Below are 21991 nucleotides of genomic sequence, written 5' to 3' on the forward strand. Positions count from 1 at the left end.
TGAGTGACCAGCACATATAATTTTAGATCCAGAGCAGTACTGATTGAAGGAAGTCCCACTTCCTCATTTGTGTCATGTTAGGAGGGGGTACTCTGTATTTGTGTTGGGATTCATATGCCTGTAGACAGACAAGTACATTGGTTATGGTTTACCTTGAGCGAAGTCATTATGAAAATGCTGCAAATAACAAATGTGCTTGCACAACAAAAGGCCATTGTATTGCCTGGTGTCTGGATAATTTTCTGCAATTTTGTTGCCTCAAGTTCTGTATGTATCTGAAGAGTACTGTCTTCTTTTCCCCTGAAGATCTAACTGAGAAGAGGGACCAAAATCCCTTATTTAGCCAGCTGCAAGTCCTCCCAGATTTGTTAGTCCAGATTTTGTAGAAGAAAATACTATTTGTCATCTCAGTGTCTCTGTGATGGAAGGTTGAGTAAACCTGCACTTTGCGTGGCCTCATGTCAGTGTAGCTGATTTAGCATTTAGTGTTCAGTTGGGTATAGGAAAAGGACTGGTGTGGTAGATGCCAGCATTTGGTCTTCTTTAGTAGGATTGTCTTCCTTTGAGCTTCTCATACAGATACAGTTGCTGCTTTTTTTTAAGCTCTCAGTGAAATGAAGATGATACTCATATTTAATATTTTTACCTGTGTATTTCTTTCACCTCTTTACCTATCAAAACTTACAGTAGTTTTGTACTAAAAAAGCCATCTAAAACTCATGGCAGCAATGGCAAAACCAGGCTGGTAATTGTTATCCCAAGAACATATTATTTTTCTTCTGTGACTCATGCCTTTCTTTTCAAAACAAAAGCAAAGCAGCTAATAAATCAGTTAGGTGTGAGGAAGTAAAACAATCGAGAAGAACATCGTGTTTGAGCACTTGTGTTGCCATCATGCTGGTAGCTGACAATAGCAATTTTTCATTGCAGAAATAATAATGCTTGCCATCTATTATTTAAAACATTGGGAATAAAAGAAACCTAAAGTTTATAAAATCTCAGGTCCAGGGCTGTGCTGAGAATGTGTACAATCATCTGCTGGTTTGGGATCAGCTCTCCTAGTTGCTGTGAGGTTAATGCAAAGGCACGGTGGGTCCCTTAATGGGGGTATAAAAGAGTATCTTCCATAGGACCTCAATTTCAGATCATACTTTCATGTGAAATGTATTTGCTTTATTTTGTATTGTGTAGATAAGTATATGTCCTGATGAATAGAAATAAAGTGGTTAGTTTGAATTCAGACATCAGGGCTTGACATGAGACAGGAATACATCATTCCCATATAACTGCTTTCATCCTGATAGATGCAGAGGCTGAAATATGGTTCTTTAGTGCATTATAGTTTTCACCTTTGCTATAAAGGAGAGGCACAGTCATTTTATATAATACATGGCTGTGAAAATAAAGTCTGTATTTGATAATTCCAGGTAAGGTATTGGAAGGGCTTTGAATACTCATTTCTAATACTTTTTCTCTCTTTAGTGGAGATTTACAGCAATGCTTTTCTAACACTGTGTTTTCTGTGGCTGTCTTACATGATGCAGAAGGGTGGTGAAAAACATTAATGAATGTTGAATGTTTTAGTGAATTACTCTGACTTCTGAATTATAATGCTATAATAAGAACAGTGACATTTCTAAATTCTGTGATGACCTGCAGACCACTTAGCTTATAAATTCCAAGCCATGATTTTGTTCTGCAGCACGTTATAGACATAGCTATGCTACAAACTAGCAAAGCCTTACCAGTTTTTACTTGATTAGATTTATTGGGTTTTCATTTTAGACACTGAAAAATCTTGCTTTTTGCAAACAAAACCTTGCTTTGCAGAGCTCACTTGAAACCAGTAAAGGGGTTTATTGTAGAGGATAAAGAGAAATTTGCCAATATTTTGGGAGGCTGCTGAATTAAATACACTCACTACCAAGAACTCAGATTTGGTGAAGTAAAACTATATAATTGTTATTTATACCACAATACATGTTGTAATCATAGTCTACAAAAGCCACCATTCAAGGATACCAGTGGAGTGGAATGGGGAGGAGGGAAAACAACTGGAATTTCTTATTCATCAGGGATAACTGTTTCTTTTTTTGTTAAATCATGGGGGACATTGGGTCTTCCATTAAAAAACATATAATGACTGTATCATGCCAGAATAACGTGCTTTTTCAGCCCATTATCCATATTTTCAAGGTTTTTAAGGGCTCAAATATTTCTGTTCTTCAATTTATCAATAATTTTGCAAATCTTTGTGAAAGTTCTCTTGGTATGAAAAAAGAGAAGGATCTTCTGAGCCTGCTGCTAAGTAGGAAGCATTATCAAGAGCTGAAAACTTTTCAGTTTTTAATGTCAGATTTCAGTTTTTCAAGAGCTTTTTTTCAGCAAGTTTTAACACCTGTTACATTTATTTGTCCCGAGTATTTTTTTTTTTCAACAAGGGAGTGAAATCTAGCATTTTCCAAGAGGTCAGTGATATAAATATCAGTATTTTCTTGAAGTTCTAAAAGAATTTTCAACATTGAAGTCAATGTCACCTGAAGACCCCAGTAACAATATTTTAGCAAGGATGCTGTGGGTCAAATTGATGTGTACTTCAGTAGGTGCCTTGGACTAATGGTGGTAGCTTACACTCACAAGGTGGCATCAGTATGTCAGTGCTGATATTTCTGAGTCAACTGACAAATAGTTCAAGATACAAGAATATTTTAATTCTAAGTCACTTGGAAAAAATAATGTAAGTAACTTAGAGGTGATGTTAGAAAGCAGTTCTGCTGTCAAATCTCAGGACTGTCAGCTGATATGCCTTTCAATAGCTTTCATGACCTTTTGAATTTTATTGTGATCAGTAATTTTATTGTGAATTTTATTTTGATCAGTAATCAAAACCAGTCTTCATGGAGTTTATTATTAAGGGCTGTATTTAATAAAAACCATTGCATAAGATTTCTGTGTAAAATTGCTTGGTGGTAAAATAGTATGGTATAACTTGATAGTCTGAGTATTTTGTATTATGGAATGCATAATACAAAATACTGCACAGCATATTTGTAGAGAAAATATACTGGACAGTATATTTTTAGAGGCAGTTAAAATGAATATATAAATATATTATGAAAAGGAAAAGTTAATGCAAACTTTACTGCTACTTCTGGTTTGCAAAACAATTTCTGCATTCTTGTTTTCTAAATGCATCAACCATGAAAATACAATAATGGAGATTAACTCAGCAGAGACAAAGAGACAAAAAAAATAGATTTTCTTGCTCCAGGCTACATGTGGTATTAGTCATGTGGTTAACTGTTGACAACACAATAGGTATGAATTAATACTACTATGTTTTGTATTCAGAGTCTTGTTTCAATTACAGAAGTTTTTTATGTAACAATACTTTAAAAAATGTATTTTACATGGTTAATTGCCAGCGCTCTGGCATTTCTATTTATCTTTACAGAATAGTAGCAATTATGTATTGGAAAGTAGTTTCAAGACATGAAGTGCAGTCTTCTGCACTCTTAAGAAGATAAGTCACTTTCTTCAGCCTGTAGTGTAATCTACAAAAGGCAGACATATTTTGCTGGCTGCATTGACAAACTTGAAGGCAATGTATGAGATGCCTGTAGTGCTTATAAAAATAATAGAGATATGGCAGCTTTGTAAAATTAAAAATTTTCTCTAAGATAAGTGCTGAGTATAGAAGGAGTGGAAATCAAAGGTTGTCATGGCAATAGTGCATTGATGAACAACTATGAGCACAGTTCTTTGCAGCTCTCAAAAAATTGATGTTTTGCATTTCTCTCAGATATAAGATATCTTTCATACATTTCACTGCTACATTTCATATTAAGGTGTCATTATAAAATAAACATAGAAATATTCAAATGAGAGTTCTGGCATCTAAAAGTGGCTTCTATGTCTGCCTGTGGAACTGGGAGTTATCAGTGAGGTCCTGAGTCCAATTTTTATCTGCAGGAAGGGGGCTTAAGAAGCATAATGATCTTAAGTTGGTTCTGTATTATGTATAACTTACCATGTTGCACTGTAATCTATAATGGACTTTTGCTTCCTGTTACTGGGGAGTATATCTGATACATGTCTAGGTTGATTCATAGTATGCAGGGATAAGGTATTAGTATTACTACTTACAAAAAGTAGGTGCAAAAATGTAAGGTTCTTTCTGGTGTTGGCTGTTTCTGTGCAGGGAAACAGATTGGTTTTTAACCATCACTATGAAAATAAGTCATTGTTTTCATCAGCCAAAGAGGAATTGGATAAAGCTTCAGAAAATACCCTACTACTTGGTTACTCACAGTGCTTAAATATTTTCAGACCCCATAACAGCTTTCTTACCTCAAGGGTTTGTCACATTTCATTGTTGATGTGTGCCGTGTTACATTGTTCTTCCTCAAACTGAGGCAGAGTTTAGCTGGGCCCAAGATGAAGTTAAATAGACTTAGCAGATCCAGGAGCTACGAAACTGCTACCTTTCCCAGGTGACAGAAAGATGCTGGGTCCCTCTGTTTCTAATCTACCAACAGTCTAGGTGGACCTTATCCAGAATCCTCTGACATAATGTTTTTTGCAGCTGCTTAGGAGGTTGCTGGCTTACCCTTAAGCAACTCCAGGGAATGTTGCAACACTCAAATCTTTCATACCCAGTTGTGGATAAGGAGTAAGGCCCTTTGGGTCCACCATTTGCTTCTGTTGTGTGTGTGAGATGTTGGAACAGTCTTGGAAAGCCACAAGGCACAAGAAGTAGTTACATAAGGAGAGGGAATGTCTTTTCCACCACAAGTAAGAGGGGAGGACATAAGAAAGGAAAAAACCCACATTCAATGGTGAACATGCTGTGCTGTCAAAGTCATGCTAAATCATAATGATGTATTTGAATAGTAGATAAGCAGAACTTTCTATATTAGGCTTCTTCCCTAAGAGTCTTTATACTTAATTTTAAATAAATTTCTAATGTTCTTACAATTCCTCTGATTTTATGGTTACTTTTACATCAGTTTTGGTCTCGTTTGTGAGCTGTCCATGCCTAGATTGTGATTTCACATAACATTTATTATGCAAGACTGCAAAAAGGATTTATTCTTCAACTAGTCCAGTAGCTGACATAATCTGAAGCTTGAGATGTGTAATTAGTCGACCGATTTTTAACTCCCATTATTTGTGCTCTGCTTGGAGCGGAACACAACAGCCACTCTCCCCCCAAAGCAAGTGGCTTTTTTAATTACGGAAATTTTTAAAAGTTTATATAAAACCCATCTTCCATAAATAATCAGGAGAAGTGTACATTCTTTACATGCTCATAAAAATTATGAGGCGGGCTATGAAAATGATGATGAAAAGTTCAACTTAGTAACAGATTATGTGTTGATTTTTTTTTTGTTAAAAAGAAAATTTTCATCTGTGGAGATCCTACAGTGGGTGTTCCTCAAAATCTAAGCCTGATTGACTGATGATTTCTGTTTCACAGCTGCATATTAGCAGATATTTCTCTCCCCTCTTTCCACTTGAAAAAATAGAGCTGTGGTATTATAAAAGGCTTGTGCTACTTTGGACTAAGTGGAATCTAATAACAGCTTCCACTCAGCAGGTGATACTTTAATACTTTTTAATATCCTCATAAAAATGGAATATGAAGCAGTTGTTTGTAGATATAAGCTGGAATGAAAAAGAAAGGCCCTTCTGTTATTTCTTTCTTTGTGAGTTTTTGTCTGTTGGTCAGAAAAATTTTTATCTTCATGGTGGCTTGTTTTGAGTGGCTGTCTGGATGCTCACCTGTGGAGCACAAGTCTGAATTCAAGCCACATTTTCTCTGCTCACCTGTCAGCTTGGTTCGTCTAGATGGAAAGAAAAGCCTTGAACTCCTGAAATGTGGCATGAGCTCAGAGTGGTTCTAGGCTAGCAACTTCCCTCCTGACTCTGGCTTCTCCCCAGGTGTTGGATGATGTGATTGAAGCTGGCTGAGCATTTAATTTTGGAAGCAGTGCTGGATTGATGGTTTTATCATGCAGTTGGAACATTCTGAGAAAAGTGGAGACAAATAAGCTGTTAATTGCAGCAAACTTTCCAAGGTGAATGAACAAAGTGACTGATGTATTTGGGAGAAAGCAGAAGCACCTCAGGAGGTGGCTGTGTCAGTGGCTGACCCAAACACCTGCTTGCAGCGGGAGCACTCGCATTCATGCTGACTGGAGTGAGGATTGTGCCAATCTGTGGTGACTCAGGTGGAAATGCTTTTGGGAAGGAGTTGAGCGAGAAAGATACAAGGATAGCATGCTGCTTGCATGTCTCTCCCTCACTACAGTGGCAGATTTGAGTGTAATTCTCTAGTAGCTTGCTTTTTTTTACTGAGGCTTTTTTTTTGCTAGGCACAACAGGTATGGGACTCATCTCTCCAAAGTACTGGTTGTCCTGGGCTCCCTTCCTTGGCAGGGGAAGCATCAAAGAAGCTGTGTTGTGCATCATGCCCTACAATTATACCAGTCTTTGACCGACTGTAAAGGCAACATAGTTTTGAAGTATGCAGAAGTTTGATTTGAAATTGTACATGACATTCCTACTATTGTACCTGTACAATATGGAATGTGCCTTCAAATTGTGTTACTGGCTTTTCAGGGCTCTCATCTCCGTCATGCTTGGCATTTGAAAGGGGATATGTGCCAGAAAATGCTAATGGTTTTCCTAATGACACTTGAGGGGAGATGCATAGCTGATAGGAAAGAAAAAAATCCTGATCTTAGTTAGGTATTGCCTTTGGCCTGTCATTTTGAAGTACTTTGAATTAAATAGAGAAAAAACTGACTATAATAGAGAGAAAGCAGATGAGGTAGTAGAGATAGTGCATCTGCCATTTTCAGTGCTGAGAAGCGTTTACTGGAGATCAGAAGATGGTCTGATAATTTGGATCTGGATTTTGGAATGCTTCCTGCTTCCATTCACATGTTCTAGTACAAGGTTTAAAATTTTAACTGTAAAATTATTGATGTACACAAAAACAGAGCTTGCCCCTACAAACATGCTGTCTCCTTTGGTGAGAAGCCCAAAAAAAATGAAGGCTTGCACTAGTTGACCAACTCAAGTTTAAATTTGATCCATAAATAAGAGGTTTTAAAATTTGCATTTACCTGACAGAATCACAAGCCTGATGTGTTTGACTGTAAGGAGTAGATATATAATGATTATATTCATGCTATTCCATATATCATCAGTGATGGCTACTTATGAGATATTGTGCTTATAAGAAGTTGGATATGTATGCTTCAGTGTTTGTGGGACTAGGATTTGCCTTCACTTACTCTTTTGATTTTTGTCTAACTCAAGGGAGTTATGGGATTGGCTTCTGAGGACATGATAAAGTAATGGCTTCAGAGACTACTTCTCCTCTTACTGGGTGTTCTCCAAAAATGGGCTGAGTGTACAATTAAGTAGTCATTAAAATCTAGTCAGGAGTGGTGGAAAGTAAAGCCTGTTTGCCAGTTGAAGTTTTTGGCTTGGTAAAATTCTGGTGCTACTGAATATTTGATCTGAATAATGCAGTACCGTATGTCAGGACGCATTTTCCTCCTTGTTCTACATTTGCTTAATATAGTAGTTTCTGCTTGTCCTAGGTTGACTATATGATGCTTTTATCGTCAATCGTCTTGTTCTGTTTATAATGAATAATAAGTTTTGCACCTTTAAGACTTCTTCCAGAGAGTGAAGTGGGGGAGAGAAGAAGTGCGCAGTTTGTTTTCAGACACTGCACTCACTCCTCCACATTCCTGCTCCTGGACTGTGTTGTCTGTGGATGGACAGACAGCAGGACAGAGCTCTCCTTTGCTTTTAGTTAGTGTTAGCTAGCTGAGGCAAAGAAGTTCCCTGGACTGTGGTTTTTTTCCTTTTCTTTGGACCCGTTTAAACCTGCTCTGGACTGAACACCCAGAGGAGCACTGGCAGCTGCAGCTGTGGCCCACCGGGCCAGGCCTGGCCTGCAACAATTCCAGCACCGGAGGGACTGATCAGAGACTGAGTGAGCTCAGCTGCAACCCGGGGACGGGGTTTTCTCAGTTTGTCATCTCTTTTGGAGCAGCAAGGGGTTTTATTGTTTACTACTGTTTGGGTATTATTGTTTAATGAGCAGCTTTTTTCCACTTTTCTCCAAGGAGGTATTTTCTCCTGGACTGCTCGGGGGGAGGGGCTGATTGAATCTGCTTTCCTAGAGGAGCCTCTTTGGGGATTCTCTCCCAAATTTCCCCTGAACCAGGACACTGCTGCTCATTAGAAATGGCTTTTAGGTGTATAAAGTAACTGCTTACATCTGTAGTTGCTCTTTATATTTATATTTTCTGGCTTTATCTTTAGGGAGTTAGCAGCAATTCAGTAATAGTTGTGCATTTCTGGGGTTTTAGTTCGGTTTATTTTGAATTTTCCAGACAGCTGTTGATGTGAAACTAAGGATGGAGATCTGTAATTACTTCAAAGAATACCAGAATCTGTTTATTATTTTCAACCCAAGTGAGTAAATCTGTCACAATGTCCATTATTTAGTGGCGTGAGAGTAAACAGTACTTTATAATTTTTTCATTAAACCCGTTTTTCCCCACCCCCATTAATTTCCTTCCTTGTGTTTTTGTAGCACATCATTTTCTTGAGGCTGAATTCTGTATTGGAACTGCACAACAGTAGATCTGATCTGGTTAGGGAGGTAAAAATGAGGATACTCATCTTGGCAGAAGATATATGATTAAAGGAATCGTGAGACACAGACACAAATTGTTTGGAGAGATGTTGATTGAGAAAATCTTGGAAATATTCCACCATATTTACAGGCTCCTAACTCTCTATAAAATTAAATATGTCCTTCTAGTATGGTGGTGAAACCTCAGGAAATGATCATCGTAAGGTTTGGACCCTTATTTGAAGTTCATCCAGGCTGCTATGCCCTGAAGTTCTGTACAGTCTATCTGCATCTCACATAAGAATAGACTTTTTATTTTTGTGAGGTTTTTTCTACTTCCTGCCTCCCCTTCATCTGGAAATGCTGCAAGAAAAGCCTTTCTCATCATATGATGTTTCTTGTTAATGTTCTTACATTTCAGAGTTTTGTATTCCAGTCTGGGTGGAGGTTACAAGGATGATAATTCAATTTAATATGTGATTGTGTATAAAGAAATTTTTGGCTGAATAATCTAGGAGAGCACAAATAGTTTTAAAGCATCTTTATTAAAATACACCACATGACTTGTAGTATCCTGGAACAGTGCCTCTACATTGCTGTCTGGGATTGTAGAGTAACAGGAGTGAGTGTCCCTGGTGTATCTGTTACCTGGTTTGCATCAAGACTCAGTTATGGCTGAGAGATTTTTCACTGTATTCTGTGTACTTAGTGGACTCAAAATAACAAAAAATTACTCACAATGTATATATATATCTTGTACTACCCTTCTATAATCATATCAGGAAGCATGAAATGAAGTTATTTAAAATGGGGTAGTGGAAATGTGGTGTTTTGCTTTTTAATCCTCGGCCCTCCTCATTAAGCAACTGCAAAACATTCCTGACTGCTTATGTGCTGAGAGTCTCTGTGGTGATCTGTCCATAAATGCTGGAGAGGTGGAAAGATTCTTCTATTGGAACTGACAGTGGGTCTACTGGCTGCAGCCAGAAAATGCCCTCAAATGTTTCTCTTAAGTAATATATATATATTGTATTCAGCTTTTTGATAATTCTTTGTGATTCTTTGAAATAAGTTTTGCATTGGAAAATGCTTATTTGTTAAAACTCTTAGTTAAACAATCTATTTGTTTTCTTAGTCTCACAAAAATGTGGGGGAGGGGACTGTGGGGCTTGTGTTTTTGTAAACCATTCATCTCTGCAGTTTTCCTGTGCAGGGATATTGAGGAAGAAAGAGCAAGAATTTACCACGTTCCTCCCTGGAAATGAGGGAAACTACAGATGAGAGTCAAGCCCCACTTAGACTGAGAAGTGCCCTGAGAGGCAACTGTGTACCCTAAGATAGATTAGATGGAATAAACCTAGCTCTCTGTTTAAATAGTTTCAGTGGACACTCCATGAAACACTGTCCCATTAAGGCAAATGTGTCCACTACCATTCCTCATAATAACTTCCTCCTGTCAAGGTTCTTAGTTATAGGTAACATGTAAAAATATATTTTCTCATGGATAAAGTACAAAATAAAGTACTGCACAGTTTAAACAAAAAAACTTCAGTGACACCGTTGTTATTATCTGGTTTAGTGAAAACCTAAGAACAGCAGAAAAAGTTTGTGTGCTCTGAAAATGAGGTATTGTTCTAGAATATTGAAAATTATCTTTCATGACAAATGTGTTATAGTCCAGAGATTGCTCTGAAAGGAATTATTTTTTGTGTTCTCTGAAAGTATTTTCAATAATGTGCAATTTGACGAAGGAGTTGGTTCCTCAACAGAACCTACAGTTGTCCTGAACATATCAGGGCAAAGCATGTCTTTATGTGAATTTTGCTGCTCAGACTGTGCTTAGATTTTGGGGTTTTTGTATTGGACTACTTAGCTGAGTTGAAACTCATATAATTTTTGTGACCTGGCTCCCTGTGAATATCCCTTTCCTAAGTACTACCTAGGTCCCTTTTAGCTAGCCTGAAAGAGATGAAAACGTGTCTCAGCACAAAGAATGTTCCCACACCCTCTTATAATCTGAAAAGTGATGGAGCTTGAGCTCCAGTGTGCTCTCCAGATATTTCTTTGGGGAATAAGTAGAAACTATAATTTCTTGTTCCTTCCTTTCACAAGTTGTGGAACTTTAATGCACTTCTGCTTGAAGTATCTCCAGAGGCCAGGACATCTTTTGTCATAGCCATTTTATTGTACAGAATGGAAACGTTTCCTATTCCAGCCTTTACAATTTGAATGCAGAGAATTATGTAAGACATGAAAGGATTAGGCATAGGAGAGTTGAACTGAAATTAAATATCTATTAACCCCCAATCCCCCTCTTAAAAATCCCAACTTGCAAACCAATTGATCAACTACAAAAACACCCATGCTGTAGTAATGAGGATGCAGGTGCTCCCTTCTGAGGCAGCTGTTCCACAGTGCTATGCAGAGAGGATCTTTTTCTTTTTGTATGAACTTTCTGTTGCAGTGCATAAACTCTAAATTACAAAACTATGTAAATATTTAAGTGATTTCAGCTTTACTGGCAGACATGCAATTTCCCAGTAGCTGAGATTTTCCTTTATCTACATTCTCACAGTTGTGTGAACTAAGAGTTATAGTGCAGGTAGTTTTTTTCCACCCCTTTTTTATTCATGACAGAAGGTTTTAAGGAAAAATTGTAAGGTATTCCAACTATTACAATAACATTTTATTCTACTTTGGCCCTTAGGATTCAGTATTTCAAATACAATTTATCTCCCAAGTTATTTTTATCTGGCCTTTTGGCAACACTTAACCAACTTTTTCTAGCTATGTTGTATTTACAATCAAAAATCAGTGGAAGTATTTTTGTTTACACCATCTAACATTTAAGAAAAAAATCTACAGAATTCTTTGTAGAAACACTGAATTTTCTATAGGATTTTTAACACAGAGGAAAAAAAAAATGACATCAACACATCTTTGAGCTTAGGGTACTTCTGTGCTGAAATCACCTGGATTTATTGTTGATTTTCTTATTGAGGTGGCTGTAACAGCAGCCATTGATGAAACAAAGGTGCCCATGAGAGCATGGCCCAGAGCAGGCTGGAGCAGAGTCCAGCATTCTGGAGTGTCTGTGCCGGGTGGAGCACTGACCTGTCTGGGCAGATGGATGCTCCTTCATCTCTGCATTGTGGCCTGCTGAACCTTGTAGCCTCGCCTTCAGACCTGTTGCTCTTCAGATCCTCTGGGACTGCATCTCCCACATTCAGCTAGACATCTCCAACTCCTAATTTAGTCCAAGGATGTAAAGAATGGATGCCACCAGGTCATTAAAATGACACTATTAAAATAGCAAGCAGCTGATATTTGTATTTTATTTTTAGCTTATTTCCTGTTGTTTTCCTGTGGTCGCTGATGTCACAAAAGCTTCCTTTCTAGTCACTTTGCTTAAAATACACATACATTGTGCATATATGCATCTTCGTGCTGGTGCTTAGCGTTAGATTGTCCAGTGTGTTTGCTTATGATTGGAGCAATATTGGCTCAAACTCCATGAGAATGAGAACTACAAGGAACTTTCAGAAGGCTCTTTCTGAGATGCTTTTTCTTCTTCTGTGAACACAGCCCTGAGAATTTAGATGTTCAGCAGGCTGTGTTCCCAACCTGTGTGGTTGCAGCACGGCAGGCAGACATTTCCTCTGACAGACATACAGTAGACAGTAGACTTCAGTCTTGGCCCAAACACTGAATGTCTCTTCTCCTTTAGTTTACAGCAAAGCATTGAGTGAACATTAGTCTCCTATAGGACTTAATGTCAGAACAAGTCAATCATCAGGAGTCCATATTTATATGGAATGTAAGGGAGAGTAGGGTCTTCAGATGCTGTAATAGGATGCTGTCCCTGGAGGTGTCATGTGGGTTTTTGCTCTCTCCTTTCTATTTTTACTTCCCCTTTGAAATGAGTTTATTGAGTCACACAGGACTAAAATAAATGCAACAGACAATAATTCAGCTTCCTTATTTCTTGCCCTATTCATGCACTGACCAGACACTGTTCATAATTTCCGATCTCCTCCCCCATATCAATTCACTTCCTGAATTTCTTTGGCCTATAATAACACCACAAAACTCATTTAGGCTTATTTTTGCCTTTTTTTTCCCCGAGAGGTAGCCAGTTCTCCTAAATATAAGTTATTTCTGGACAGGTAAATTTAAGCACATGCAGCATCAAAATCACATCTTGGTATTACAAGGAATTCCCAGCCTTTCATAAGCAAACATGTAATTAGAATTTATGTCTTTATTTATTCCCTGCTGGGCATTTGCTGGAGTTGGAAAGAAGAGAAATTTTGTCAAAAGCTAACTTTCTGTGTGTTTATTTTCCTATAATTTTCTTACATCAGAGTGCAACAGAACCAAAATTTTTACAACACTGCATGTTGTGGTTCAGTCCTCGTGCCACATCGTAATTGTCACGACAACATCATGTCTAGTGGCAGTTGAGGCATGAAATATCCATACTTTGTTCAACATGTCCTATTCTTGGCACATTTGTGTGCATGTTTTTTAAAGAATCTGTAGATATCTCTAGTGAGGGAGTTCTATTTGTACTTAAGTGGCATTAGGAGGTCCTGGCTGCAGTCAAGGTTTGATTATTGTCCATCTGGGATCTCAGAACTTCACTTGAAATCTCTCAGTTGCATTAGTACATGTGAGTCAGTTCTCCTTCTGCCTCGCTGTGCCACAGCTTCCATTGGAGGTCCTTCAGCAGAAAATCTACATGATAGACACACTCTTAGAGATGTCTTATGGTGCCCTCTGTAGCTTTCTCAAAGTGTAATATCTATATACATTCTATTTCAACTTCTCTTATTTTTCTTCTACTCCCAGGTATTATGACAACTTTACCCAGTGCACAGAACGTGAAGCCAACAATGCAAGTTGCTTTTGGCCAAACCCCCTTGCAGAAGGCTTTATCACTGGAATTCATAAACAATTCTTTTCAAACTGTACTTCAGAAAAGGTTCACTGGGAAGATCCACCGGATGAAATTCTCATAACACTGATCTTGATCCCGGTGTTGTTGACATGTGCCATGATAACACTGGTAGTATGGTGCAGCAAAAGAAGTGATATCTTAGTGTAAGTTCTTCCTCTGGGCTTTCTTTTTCTTCATTTCTTTCTTCCCTAAACACTAAGAAAGGAGGATGAAGAGAGAAACATGGCATAAAGATTTCAGATCTGCTGAAACAGAACCAGTGAGATACTGAGATGCTCCTGTGAATGAAGAGCTGCCTGCTGCTGCTGCTGCGACACTGCTTCTGTCTTGACCATGAGTATTTGCTGGTGGAAAGCTCTACTTCCATCAAGCCTCATCAGCATGGAATTCACAGGCAGCCCCCAGAAACAGGAGGGTTTCCAGGCAAATGGACCCCATGTCTGCAAAAGGAGTAAAATTACTTTCCTGTGGGCAAAGGTGGCTGGTAGAATTTTCCAGAGCTGTATGTGCGTAATACTTACTGTGGGGGAAGTGATATCTCTTGAAGTTTTGTGCAGGACACTCAAGGTTTTCATCTGTGAACTCTGTGACTTGGAGAGATCCCTGGCACAGGAACTGATTATGGATATAACCAGGTGGCAGCTTTTCTTAGAAGCTAGTCAAAATCATCATTATCAAAACTGGGAAGCATTGTTCTGGCAAAGAAATAACTTCTGTGTCCAGTCACTATCTGCACAGGGAAATTATCCTCCCACATTATAAAATAGTTCAGAAAATTCCTTTAAGCATGGCTGCTTGGAATCGTATGTCTTACAAACAAACTTTGGGAGGATATGTAAGTCCTACTTTACAGAGCCAGAAAATGTGAAAGGAAATTGGTTGATTATAAATACACTAAGGAGTAATGAAGAAACACCAGACTTTTTGTACACCAGACTCTTTATTTTTCCTCTTTTATAATTATTATTCTTGATGACTTGTGTTCACTGTATACTCCCCACTCTCACTCCAATTTATGCAAATGATATTCAACAAATAAATATAAAGGTGGCATGTTGATTGAGGTGCCTTTCAGAGTATTGTACATAAATAATTCTTTGTCCTGTGAAGAGTGTGGGAATTAAAGTATGAACATCAAAACTTGGAATAGTAGTAGGAAGAAAGAGAAAAATTCAACTCAGAAATCTTATTCTATAAAGTTATGTAATAGTTGAAATAAAGATCATATGCTCAAAACAAAAGAACTACTCTGTTGCAAACCTTCTTTTCACAACATGCCTTTCCGTTCAATGCTCTTCTATGGCTGTGCAAAGTCTGTTACAAGTGACTTTTCATTTTCCCATATCTTATGCACACAAATAAAATACAGTTGAATGGCCGAGTAATTGTGCTTTATATATTTTATAGTTAGATTTTCTCCTGTGAGGTTCTGGCTCCATTTTTGAGACTTAGGTCTATGATTATGAAAAGCATTTCCATGCTTAAATCAAATTAGAAGTGCTCAATTTACTAGATTATTTATCTACATACATTGTGTACAGATAAATAAATAACCCTTATAAGCTGTACTGGTTTGTTTTCACATCTTTTCACAAGGGTTGAAGGCACCAACTTGTTTATTCATTACTCTGATATTGGGATGATTCAATTTTGAAAGTGTTTCCTGTGTGTTTTTCCAAAGACTCTTCATCATTCTCTACATGCTAGCAGGAGTTGCTCTTTGTAAAATAGAAGAATGAAATAATGTATTAAGCAATTCTGTTTCATTTTCTATTGAATTTTACTTTCTGTATTAAAATGCATTGGACCACCAAAACTAGTGGTCAGTTAAGACACCCATCCATTCATTTTATCCAAAATATTGTTTGGTTAAGCATTTTGTGTGGCCAAACCAAGCAATTTTATATTCTGCATGGAGTTTCATTTTAATTCTCATTTACTTAAACTTCAGCAAGCTTCAAGGCAAGTTTCAAAACTTTGGTTTGGAAACCACATAGCAAAAATTTTTACTTTTAAAAAACCACATTCATTTCAACCTAATTGTCATGTTTGGGGCAAATTATGGACAGTTTCTGACTCATTTGAAATCATGTTCACCTAATGAACAGGTCGGCTGAGAGATATCAGTCAGCTTAATTCATAAGCCTAATTTATAAAATGGATTGGCCTGGGTACTAAGTGAGGAAGAAAGCATGATGAATTCATACCACCAGATGTGTACTGTGGTCTTTAAAAGAATGCCATGTTTAAAATCTCTGGTTCAAAGAGTCTTTTAAAATATAAGATTCAAAGGGACAGGAATAGTAGATTTTAATTCATGTGCTGTACAGTAGGGGTAGAGGATGCTGACACTAGTCTGTGCTTTGGAGGTGAAAATTTAATCATTGTTGTGTGTCTTCCTCATCCAAGTGTGATCTTCTGTTACTTTTTATATGGCTGCAGAAGGGCAGGGAAGTTGAAAGAGTGCCTGGGAAACAACACAGATTATTCAGTGTAGTCTCAATGTTTTAAATCTAAGAAATGTTTTTAGTGTTTTTAAGAAAAATGCAGCTGCAGTAGTTAGTTCTTAACAGTTGTGTACATTAACAGAGACCCAGAACGATAATTGTTGAATCTTTTGACATAGGTTGTACTATGTGTTGATGAGAGTTAGTGCATTTTAGGACCTTTTTATGTCTCCCCCAAGCCTATTTCCATTGGCAAGAAAATCACATCTGGTACCAAGAACCTGGCTCATTTATTAATTGCAGATTAATTTGATATCACAACAGAGTCTCAGGAATAATGATATTTAAAAAGAAATAACTTGTTCCGAATCCTTCCTAGAACTGCAACTATGGTTGATCCACAGCAATATGAGAAGTGCCAGCTAGCTGACAATGCTAATTGCTGTGAGTTATGGGATTTTTTGCATTTAGTAGCAACTGTGGAAGTGGTGTTTCTGTGGGATATAAGAGCTTCAGCAAAGAGTTAACAGAAGATGATGACTAACAGGACCAAGGCAAAGGCCAAGAGGGCTGTCATCTCTTTCAAGAAAAATAGCAGGAGGCCAAAGGAAGAGTTCCTTCAGGGCAAGCACAAAAATGGTCAAGTACACAAAAAAAGTGGTACTTTCTTCCAGGATATGACCTCACCATAAGCAGGTTATTAGCAAATGTCTCTTGGGGCATTGGTAGGGAATGGTGAGGAAATCCTGCATGCTGTCTGCTTCTGTCCAGCATTCATGCGGAGGGAATCAACAGCCTCTCATTTCTGGCATCCCCACAATTAAATGAATGTATATGGTGTAAATTCCCTTCTACAGGGACTGGGCTTCCAGATGAATTTACAGGAATGCTCAGCAGGTGTGCCCCTTTTTTGACTGGTGTAGGTGGTGTCTCTTCCTGCCTAAATGTCCTTTGTGCATCCTGGCAGCAGATGTCCACCTGTTCCAATACATTGGCTCTTTTGGAAGCTGAAGCAAAGTATGAATTTTGCAAGGCAGCAAGATGTAATGCAGCGGTGCTGGATATTATTTTGCTTAAGCCTTGATCATCAAAAGTATGAGGGTATTTCAGAAAATGAAAGGTCCTGAGCTGTATTTACAAAGCCTGAATTCCATAGGAGGAAAAGAAAACTTTCTGTTTTTTAACTCAGGGGTGGTTTGGAAGGATAAGGACAATTAGTGACTGTTGTTGCTTCTGAATACAAGAATTATGGAGCTCTCTATGTGCTTTGATGGAAATGCAATGGTGTCTTAATACTCAGAAGTGGACATAGAAAAAGCTATTGAATTTTAGTTAAAGAGTCTGTGTTTCTGCTATTCTAACAGAATTTTGAAATAAGAAACTGAGATCCTCAAATAGCTCTGTGGATTTGATAAGAAAAGGAAATTTTCTGGACAGTAGGAAATCTGGGGAGTGTTGAGGCTAGTATCTTGTCTTTGAACTCTCAGCAGAACATTTTGAAAGAATACAAATAGTAATGGTGAATAATAGGCATAATCTGTCAACACCAACTGTGCCAAAGCCCTTGGGCAGTGGAGGCAGAACCAGGTGGTCACAGGCAGTATGGAGATGATGCCCTGCTTAGAGCTGGCTGGGAGAGCCGACTCTGCTCGGAATTGTCGGGAGACACATCAACGCGGTGCTGTACTCGGCTTTGAGGGATGTGCCCTCTGCCTTATGCAGAAAACATGCCTAACGTGATGGCCTGGCTGCTGGAGTGGGGACAGCTTCAAATGAGTTTGTAGATGTGCCTTTGTAGAGTTTCCCGGGAGTGTGCATATACAGACAAGACTTCCAGGGTACTAGGGGTTTATTTGGAATGTGCAGGGATGGCAGCAGCATAGTTGGAATTACTCCTTAAGGTTTGACATTCTGATATGAGTTCTGTCTAAATCCTTCATGGTGGGGTATTTTTTTCTTTACTAGTTTTTATATCTAGGGTGTAGATGTCTGCATGAGAACAGGGTCTCACACTTTGTTTTCATCACGCTCTAAGGGACACTCTTGGTTTTCATGAGATAAATGGTCAGAAATGCTCTCAAAGAACCATTAAATGTCAGTTTCACTGTAGCTTCAGCTGCAATGTGGTAGATATCCAAATTATAGAGGATGTTAATCATGCTCCCGGGTACCTTAGACCTCTGTTCTTCAGTGCCCCATCTGAGTAGGGAATAATTTCAGAAGGATGTTATGAGCATAAGAAGGTGAATGATCACAAGTTGCTCAAAGATTATTGAGTTGTGGAACCTACTTACAACAATCTAATGATTCAAAATGACAGCAATTAGAAAACCAATAGGAAATACAGGCAGGGAGAATTTTCGTGATTCAGTCAATTTGGCTAATTGTTTTTCTTGGTTATAATTTTTTATTTTCAGTTTTTCTTTTTTAAAATTAATGGGCTAGAAGGGGGAAATAAGGAGCCTGTGCCTGTTAAAGCAGAGCTCTAAGTTTCTGAAAAATGCCATTGTATTTCTCATCTATGATTAACATTAACATGGGTCTTCTGTCATCTTCATTCTCCTGCTGCTCAGAAAAGCAGGAGAATGCAATTTTTGCCTGACAGTTTCAATACCATTTAAGATTCAGAATGACAACAGTGGAAGCTTTTTAGCACATAGCTGATTAAAAGTGAAATATGTTGAGTGACTTGGAAACTAACTGAATTATTCTTGGAGAACACACCAGGGAGCTGCATAGGTGCAGAGAGAGTGAGTGGGAACACAGATAATTCCACTGACAAAAATCTCTTTAAATCCTAGGAAATTATGGTACATATAATTGCTCACCTCATAAAAACAACCTTAGTTTGTAATTCAAAAACAACTGGGGAAAACCTAATTATGTATGTAAATATGTACCTTATTTCTCCATACTCTTCAACAGGACTGTAACATAACTGCAGGGGAAATGTGCTCCTATTTTCCAGCTATATTTATACACAGCATGCAGATGGAGAGGATCCAGTGATCAATCACCATATTGTTGACATTATGGAGAGTGTGAGTGATGTATCTGCTCAACATTTGATGCATAAAGAAGTTCTCTATAAACCAGAAAATGTTATGTGGGTGCCTGTCACTGTAAAGAGGAGATCCCACTGGTTTATGTTCATGAGAAACCATTGGAGGCACCTATAAGCACAGTGCCAAGCTTCATTAGAACCAAGGCACTTGGGGAGACCAACTGATATCAGCCTTGGAGCACACCTGTGTCTGATCAGACTCCTGTAACACCAAAATATTCAGGTTTTGATAGACAATAGTGGCTAATTGTTGTAAAAACAGAGATGCATATTTTATGAGAATTGAACAAACAGGTTGTTTTGTTAGGAACTTGGATAGGAACTAAATTTGAAAGCAATTGCACATTCAGTCATTCTTATTTCAAATTACTGTAATGAGGCTTGGATTTGAGTGAGCCTTAATGTTTGGCTAATTAAACTAAATATTCACTTATAGATAAAATAATGCATGCAAAGTTGCACTTTGATTTTTAAGTTGGTCTCTGTCCTTTGCATGAATTTTAACCTGAATGAAGAGAGAAGAGTAAGGAAAAAAAAAAACAAATTTTTTTGAAGTATAAAGAATTTTGATAATTTATTTAAATAAATTATTTGGTTTTATTGCTCTGGTTTAGTTTGCAATTTTGACTTTGCATAAAAGTACATTGATTTCTTTAAGGTCAGCATGGATACTTTTTCAAAGACATGAAGGTATTAATACTGACAACTGTTGCCTTGCTTTCTGTTTTATTTTTGATGAAAATACTGTCAGGGTCACAGCAGACCTGAAGGAATAGCCAAGTCAGATTATAAAGGAAACCTTCTCAACCCTAGTGGGGCACTGTAGTAGAGTGCTCCTTGGGGCTATCTGGAGACACTCTGCAGACTGAAAAGCCTCACTTGGAAAGACTTGAGTTTGCTGTCTTTTGATAAAGGGAATAATTTTTAAGGACAACTATTAGCAATTGAGGTTACAGTTTATAGAAACTATAGGATCAGCATCTTAGAGACCTGTGCACTGGGATCCCCATGCTGGGATTTTGAATAAGTGCATTCCCATGAGTTTCAGTCTCTAAAGAGAGATATTTGCTTAGAGTATAACATTTATGAGGTGGTTGCAATGAATTTTCCTGTCAGCAGAGAGTGAATCCCAGTTCTCTTGGATGCCTAATTTGTCCCAGTTTATTTTACCCTTTTTAGGAATTAATCTAGGCATTAAAACTACTTTTTAAAACACTTGGAGAAACACCAGTATTTGACAATCACATTGGCAGAATATCTGCAGGCTATCTGATTTTTTTCTGTCTTTCAACGATTTGGTTTTGCTAGCAAAAATAACGTGATTTAGGAGTACTTTCTTTAGCAGACTAGCAGAACTAGTAGTCCTTTCTAATTACTAAAGCCTTTATACTCAACACAAAATACTCTCATAAATCTACTACATACACTTTGATTTTCTTATGCTCTTTTCAAGAAAAGAAACCATTAAGCATAATTTCAGGACTTAAGATGTGGTAATTGAGCACTGGATCCTCTCCATCTGCATGCTGTATATTATCTGAAATAATTATGAAATTATTTTATTTAAACATGATGGAAAATGCTTCTGGCTCTGTCTGCATACTTTGGTAGCTTATAAGACTGAAGGAAATGCTGTTTTGTGTAATATGCAGTATTGTCAATGCATACTCTAGGGTAACAGTTTAGAAATACAAATCAAGGGCAACAATAGGTCGCAAATATTTCTAATACTGCAGAAGTGCACTAATTAAGCAGGAGGATTTTGCTGAGGAAAAATCAACATTATAGTATTTGCTTACATGAAGGGTCCAATACGATAGTTTATGATGTTAGTTGAAGCTTTCATTAAAAAATGAAACCCTAACCCTAGTAATGAGCAGGGATACAGTTAGATGAATGCTTGGAAGAGCAAAGGCCTAGATCTGCATCAGCTACTGAAGTTTCCCAAATGTAAACAGTGTTTGATTTGAGTCTGTCAAATGTTTTTGCCCTGCTATGGATTGCTGTGCTTACTTGTTCTGGGTTCCAGAAGTTTTAAGAACATTAAGTTGAAGAGAAGAAACAAAGTTAATCAAGTAAAATTTAAAAAACAGTGCAACTTAAGTAATGTGTGTATTCCAGAGACCACAATGCATTCAATTCTACATTGAAAAACCCACATTGCTCATCAGTTTTTCTTTTTTCATCACTTTAGGCTTGCAAATATGAAAGTTTTGATTTCACTTGCTTAGAGATGGGTTAATTTTATGGGTCCAAACTCTATTTTACATTCTCTAATTGTATGGTATTTATAGAGTGTTATGAGCATGCTCATTTTCTGCCAATGTAATTTATGGTAAACCAGAGTTGGATTCCCTTGCTCTCAGAGGAGTAACAAAAAGGGTCAACTCTCTGTTTGGAGACAATAGATGTCCTTTGCAATTAGTATCACTCCAATTGCCATGATGAGGAATTTCAGGGAGAAGTGTGGTAAGAAGTACAGCAGTGCATCCTTTCTGTTAGGCTCAAATTCCTTTGAAGAGAAGTGAATTCAAAGAACAAGAACTTTCCTTTTGGACCACAGCATGTGCCTGTCTTAACAGTCTCCTTTAATAAGGTTAACCTTCATTTTAGCTCAATGGCTTTAAACAAACGTCAGTCAAGCATTATCTCCACCACTGCATGTCTTAATTCTCTTTCATTCATAGTGCAGTCTCCAGAGTCTTAAAATTTTTTACCCTTCAGAAATATAGCATTCAAGATTCTTTAAAATCTTGCTGATGTTTATAAATGTTATCAAATGGAAAATATTACCTATTCCCCTTTATCTTGACTTCTAGATAGGTTAGAAAGATGTATAGAAGGAGAAGTAAAAG

The 21991-nt window shown here is 37.6% G+C and overlaps 1 protein-coding gene across 4 annotated transcripts in view; it reads left to right on the forward strand.

The window, feature by feature from the left end:
- RAMP3 (receptor activity modifying protein 3) overlaps positions 1-14684 on the forward strand; it is a 42302-nt gene extending 27618 nt beyond the window's left edge. For 2 of the 4 annotated variants that reach the window (XR_009274465.1, XR_009274464.1), the window contains exon 5: positions 13517-13734. Coding sequence is in view for 2 of the 4 variants with exons in the window: in XM_058800472.1 (XP_058656455.1) it covers positions 13517-13772 (256 nt within the window). In the remaining 2 variants the exon portion in view is untranslated. Of the gene's footprint in view, positions 1-13516 lie in introns of all 4 variants that reach the window. The other 2 variants (XM_058800472.1, XM_058800464.1) reach the window with 1 other exon arrangement.
- Positions 14685-21991: the final 7307 nt, after the last annotated feature.

The sequence above is a fragment of the Ammospiza caudacuta genome, chromosome 1, assembly GCF_027887145.1.
Source record: "Ammospiza caudacuta isolate bAmmCau1 chromosome 1, bAmmCau1.pri, whole genome shotgun sequence".
NCBI lineage: Eukaryota > Metazoa > Chordata > Aves > Passeriformes > Passerellidae > Ammospiza > Ammospiza caudacuta.